Source organism: Amblyomma americanum, chromosome 4, assembly GCF_052857255.1.
Source record: "Amblyomma americanum isolate KBUSLIRL-KWMA chromosome 4, ASM5285725v1, whole genome shotgun sequence".
Lineage (NCBI taxonomy): Eukaryota > Metazoa > Arthropoda > Arachnida > Ixodida > Ixodidae > Amblyomma > Amblyomma americanum.
The window spans coordinates 190,571,216-190,577,594 of record NC_135500.1 but is presented as its reverse complement, the minus strand read 5'-3'; the positions used below and the strand labels follow the sequence as shown (position 1 = coordinate 190,577,594).

General features: G+C 48.0%; 1 protein-coding gene across 1 annotated transcript in view; it reads right to left on the bottom strand.

Annotated features, from left to right (window-relative positions):
- Nucleotides 1-2,951: 2,951 nt before the first annotated feature.
- LOC144128877 (lysosomal alpha-glucosidase-like) overlaps nt 2,952-6,379 on the bottom strand; it is a 47,502-nt gene continuing 44,074 nt past the window's right edge. The window contains exons 18-20 of the mRNA XM_077662650.1: nt 4,745-4,803; nt 4,517-4,663; nt 2,952-3,217 (exon numbers count right to left, since the gene is read on the bottom strand). Coding sequence (XP_077518776.1) covers nt 3,155-3,217; nt 4,517-4,663; nt 4,745-4,803 — 269 coding nt within the window. The 3' untranslated portion in view covers nt 2,952-3,154. The remainder of the gene's footprint in view (nt 3,218-4,516; nt 4,664-4,744; nt 4,804-6,379) is intronic.

Sequence of the window (6,379 nt, the reverse complement as noted above, 5' to 3'; positions counted from 1 at the left end):
CGAGACGGTATACACAGTCTTCGGCACTGAAAATGAAAATTTCAGCTCTGACGCTTGCTGACTGTGAGTCAGCTCAGGTGCTCTCACTGTTTTCTCCAGGTATTGGCCGTGCTAACGGTTACATTCGTGTTTGGCACAACGCTGTACCATAGCTGTTAGAGAGACACACTCAAACACAAGACGTCGACGTCAGCGCCGGCGCACTATGTGAGCTCTCGCGGTGAACCTCTCACCTAAGATAATCCCATACAGGCAGACCGGAGCACGTGACATACACCCTTGCTCAAAAGTCTTCGGCCACAAGGCTTCCTTTTGCACCCTATTGGGAGCCGGTTGTAGGATCACCTCCCTCCTTACTCTTTTCTGCGGCAGCAGCCGGTGCCCGACAGGACTTCGGTGTTTAAAAATATGCACGTCCCGTAATTCCCTGTTAGCGAATGCTTGCACGGCACGTTTTGATCTAGTGCCGTTGCGTCAACGGTGGCAGATTTAAATATGCGTCGCCCGCTATGGTTTGTTGCATCAATATCGAGACGTGCGCGACAGACCCCAGCGTACGCTGGGATGTCTATGCAAAAAGTGAGATGCTGAGAGAAGCATATGTAAAGGCCAGCTTTGCCTCGCACACGAAGGCTCCTTTCGGTGAACAATAGAAAAACTCTTCACAGCGAATGAGGGCGCTGGTCTGAGCAGCGCGAGAAACGACTCTCGCACACTCTGCGTTCGGTCACGGAACGAGCAAGACCGCATCTTTTCAGCCATATGCCCTATCTTTAACTATTCACTAAAATTCTTTACCTCGTGTTCTCCCTCGGTGCAACCGACCGACCGGCCGGCGTATCTAACGCACAGTTAAGCGCAGTAAGCGCAAAAAATCAAGCGCACACTGTCGTGTGTGTAGCAAGCATTTCAGCAAGCAAGGTTATGGAGTCTCCGCTAAATAATTAGTAAAGTAGCAGCCGACGCCAAAGGAGCCAAGACACTCCTAGAGAGTTAGGGCAGACGGGCAGGAGAAATCCTCGATCCTGAAGCCAACGTTAGCAGACGACTTCCACGCTTGTCTCCTTAGACGACGGTTGTCTTGTCGAAACGTCGATTAGCGGACCGGAACTTCCATCCCGCCCTTTGTGTCCTCATTGCCGCCCAACGCACCCTGCTCGCTTACTCTGAAACAGCTCGAGAGACCAATGGAACGGCGCCGCCTCTGCCAGCACTAACCGAAACCGACTGGCCCGTAAATAATGTCTTTGCATCGATTGCGTTAGCGTTCTGCCCAGCTCCGCAACTGCCAAGGAGAAATTTTGCCATGCGGATTTAGTACCCTCTTACCATCCGAATCCAGTTGTCCATAACAGCGTCAACCTGTACGCCTAGCTGCGGCTACGGAGTGTTTGTTGCTGCACCGTTGTAGCGGCGGGTAAAACTCAACGGGTTATACTAGCTGCGACAGCTAGCACACTCTCTCAGGCGTAAAGTTTTAGAAACCAATTTTAATAACACGTGGAACGTAAACAAGGCCGAAAAGCCGTAAATGCGAACACTACACTGCTTGAGACTCATCGCGAAGTAGCAGACACACGCACGTAATCCTACTTCGCGGCGCTGCCGAGAAGTGGCGCCACAGTACGCGCACGTGCATCGAGGTACCCTATCCTCTCGAACAATAGTGGAGGACGAAGGTCCTCACCGTAGTGAGGTTGAGCTGAACTGAGGGGCAGAAAGAGATTTAACTGAGAAATTGAGATTTAGCATAAACTCATTTACTGCTAGTGCCCACTACATGGTTGAATTTCGTCTCCATCGAAATTTCACCGGCCGTGGCGGCGAAATTTTCATGGAGGCAAAATTCTAGAGGCCAGTCTACTGTGCGATGTCAGTGCACGTTTTAGAACCGCAGGTGGCCGAAATTTCCGGAGCCCTTCACTACGGCGTCCCTCAAAGACCGAGTCGTGTTGGGTCGTTAAACCCCCATAAGCCTTACGGTTGAAAGGCGAACAGTTCGGCATGGGAGCTGGCACAGAGCTCAGATGTGTGCCGGAAAAAGGAGGGCGGAGGGGGCGGGGAAAGCCAGAGAGGGAGGGCGCAATCAGAAAAGAGGGGGTAGTAGGAGTATCACTTTCGCTTAGTCAAAGAGAAAAAAGGGAGTCTTATCATTCATTGCTGGTAAAGAAACAACGCTGATTTATTGGCTTTTAGTGTCCCTTACTGTTTGCAGCGATGGCGTGAGATGAACGCCATTCGTTTATTTATACGCAAACTGGTTTGAAATTGGAGCATCTATGGAGGGGCCAGTAATGGGTGAATCAGAGTATTTCTTCTTACACCCATAGCGTTTTTTAACGTGCGTCACAGTAACACAGCACAAACGAGTGTTATTTGCCCTCCACCGAGAAAGAGCTGGCATGACATCACAGATTCAATCCAAAGCTTGCGGAATGGGTGCAGTCAATGGAGGCTAAGTCGCGCAGGGAAATGTTATCCTCGAAAGTACTTTGGCCAATGGCATTGCTGCGCCGCCGTGCATTCGTATTGCGGAGCTCTAGGAGTAGCTGTTTCGCTGTGTTCATTACATGGATAGCCCATCTCCTGCCTACGATAGCCTAAAGGCTATGGTAGTTTGCAAGATTAGGAGCTCTAGGAGTAGCTGTTTCGCTGTGTTCATTACATGGATAGCCCATCTCCTGCCTACCAGAGCCTAAAGGCTATGGTAGTTTGCAAGATTAGGAGCTCTAGGAGTAGCTGTTTCGCTGTGTTCATTACATGGATAGCCCATCTCCTGCCTACCAGAGCCTAAAGGCTATGGTAGTTTGCAAGATTACTAATCTTGGCCAAAGTACTTTCGAGGATAACGGTACTCGGCGGCTTGGGAGCAAATTGAGAAAGCACACGCGAGGGATGATGCACGTGAATCGGAGGCATGGTTCCAGCTCTTTTCCTGAAAATGTCCATGCTTCGAGTGGTGTATCTCGATTTTATTTAATCATTCATTCCGGCGATAAAAAGCCCATACATTTAATTACTTGCATATCATGGACGATTTCTGTTATACACAAATGACGTAAGCCCGCGGTTTCCCGAACCTGGTGACCGTTCGTCCTGACGTCAGACATCTTGAAAAGGCGCGATTGCCAGTCACAGGTCGAGAAGCGCCCTGTCATGACCAGTTTATCTCGAAGCCGGAATTCATATACTCCGCGATGTTTCCTATATCGAGTTCCTGAAAAGAAAAGTGGCGTGTGAATATAGCACTTTCACATGCGAACACTGCGCATAGCGCGTGAGAAAATGTTTTGTTGCGGTCAGGGAATAGCTCAGGCGCTATTAGAAATGGGTCAGCGCAAAGAAGTCGAAATGTTTCCAAGTCCAGCTTTCTTGAAAAATCACTTAATTGAGCCAACTGTGGAATTTTGTGAAATGCTGTTATGAAATTGATGGGAATGTTCTATTCTTTCGATGCATAGCAAAATGTTGCTTTTAAATTTGTTCAGTAGAACACGTTGTTGGGCTAGTTGGTGCATTGCATTAAGATAGTAAACCAGCCAGAAAGATCAATCAATCAATCAATCAACTGATGCTTTATTATCTTCATGAACAAAAACAATTTACAAAACAGTGCTTGCACCCATTGCCTCTGAGCAGGGACATGGGAATATGTTCATTTTTATACTGCAGTCTTACGATATGCGAAAAAATTGCGCTCATAAACAACTTCCCGATGAAAAAATGCGCTTGTCTATATTTTCTGGGTATGAGTAAGCACAGAAAATTCACCCCTCCTGCTGATTCAAGAAAGCCGATAGCATCTCACTGCTGCTTCATGCGAAAAAAACAAAGGCCGAGTTTGGGCGAGTTGGTTTACCATGCTGAACGTAAAAGCGCAAAAAACATGGACGTAGAATAAGACACACAACGGAGAGAGAGCGGGTGCAAACGGACAAACAAGCAATTTAGGTTACGTGACGTTAGATAACAACAGTTGAGGCGAGTCTCAACCGCCAGTATTACAAGCAACGAATAGCAAGCAAGTGCATGCACACAGATGCCATTACTACTTCCCTCCGTAGCTTCTTAGCCGTGTGCGCCGTGCGCGCGAGTTTGACCTTGAATCGAAGAGAAATCACGTGACAACTACGACGTCACTCAGGCACCGCCGCCGAAACCAAGCGCTCGCCTCTGCCTAGTCACGTGACAAGCATGACGTCGCTATGCCGGAGTCATGCGCTCGCTCTGTCTAGATAGACTCCACTGCCTCTCAGAGGGTGCCAACGAATTGCAACATCTCTCGACAATTTAAAGGCAGCAGTCGTCGTGAATGATCCAGACGAGACGCAACCAACTCTAGCCAAGCTTTACCTGTCTTAACTTTCAAGCTTTCGCTTTGGTTACTTTGGTTTAGCCGGATTAAAACTCTGCTTAATTTTTTTTAGCAGATTTTGAGGGCAGACCATGGTCATATCCCCCCATCCCCTGGGATTCTGTCAGTTTTGGGCGCGTGCCGCACTAAAAATATGCCTACCTTATTGTGGTCGTAGTAGTCGAAAGGCAATCTCTTGCCGCCCATGGTGACGTTCTTGGGTGCCTCTTCTACGCCGAGAATGAGGACTCTGGTCACAAAAGGATTCTCACCACAACCGGCCTTCTCCCGTGAGACAGAGATGACGACCTACAGATGCACAGCGGGTGCGCAATGAAGATGGCGGTAGAAATACTCTGCAGCCACTGTGATGGTCGTGTGTGAACTTACCTTCTCATTCCAGTTGGAGGTAAACTTGTACACGTTAAACTCTCCTTTTTGAACTGAATCTGAAATAAAAATGGAAGAACAGTGAACACACGGTGGAGCACATCGTACGACACACCTTAACGTGCGAGTCTCCGGAATCGTGTTGGGGAACATTAGTGCCGGGGGGAGCAATAGTTCGCACGAGACGTAACCGACTACTAAGCGAATTATATGTGCTACTCCGATAACTTTATACTTCCTCACTAACGGTGCCTGTTTAGCCCGGAAAGTATGCTCGCGGATACTGCGTTTCGTTAGCAAGGCAGGTAGTATACTCTCTAATAATAAAATGGGGTGCGCTAGAGGACAGCTTACCGTTTTTTTCCTCCCCATATAAGCGTATTCGTGTTTAAAGAGTGAGGTGTGTGTTCCATGTTTGAAACTAGAAACGCTTAATTTGGAAATTGCGGCGGCTGCGTTTTTATGGAGGAAAAACGCTAAGGCGCCCGTGTGCTGTGCGATGTCAGTGCACGTTAAAGATCCCCAGGTGGTCGAAATTATTCCGGAGCCCTCCACTACGGCACCTCTCTCTTCCTTTCTTCTTTCACTCCCTCCTTTATCCCTTCCCTTACGGCGCGGTTTAGGTGTCCAACGATATATGAGACAGATACTGCGCCATTTCCTTTCCCCCAAAAACCAATTGTTATTATTAGAATTGGCCTCCCTCTTTATGAGCCCTGCAGTGTGTTTTTTTGTTTAAAATCGCCACTGATATTTGTTACGCTGCAGAGGGCTTCACAGATGAGAAAACGACGCAGTGCCTGCACACAATCCGATTCGTCTTATTGTACTACTCTTGTCAGGTGCTGTCTAAACACACAAGTCTCTGAAACCATAGTTACGGGGCGTGGCCATTGTAACCTGCCGCTCTTCGGCGAAAGTGCGCGCACAACTGGTTTTACACCGAGAGCTGTTTCTTGAACGTCTTGGTACCATCGCCCCATTCGGTCACATCAAGCGTGACGTCACATTTGTTGGGAGAACCTATCTGTAGTCGCATGACACAACGGTCACGCTGTTACCTTTAGAATCGCGCAAAGAAAACAAATGCGAAAAACAGCAACAGCCACAAACAGCTCTCGTTGATTTTGCGCGTCTTACGTACGTGTGATAAGCCTTGGTATTTTCTTTTGTCTACAGCACTTCAGTGGCTGTCCCTGGAGGCATCATTTTAAACTGTCTTTGCGTGTTCAGTGCAATACGGAATCTTGAACTACAGCATACTACCGATACTCCGAATACTAGCCAAAGTAGCTACGCATTTCTGGAAGCGGTGAGGTTGCAGAATAGAGGACAAAACTGCGGCCGCTGACCTAGTGTAAGGTGAAGATGACTTTTCGGGATCTGTACGGTATCATTTTCATCAACATGGGGTATATAGTCGAGGCGGAAGTGTTTTTCTTTCTTCAAAGATACAACTTAATGGTCGCGAAAAGGCCAACGAATGCTATTTAAACCTAGTCAGAGGGAAATCTTCTCTTTCGTGAGTCGCAGCCGTAACACAGCCATGATGAGGTGGCCTGAGGAAAACCCCCGATGAATACATTTTCTGCTGCTGACGAGAAAGCAACACATCCAAACTGTGATGATTTGAAT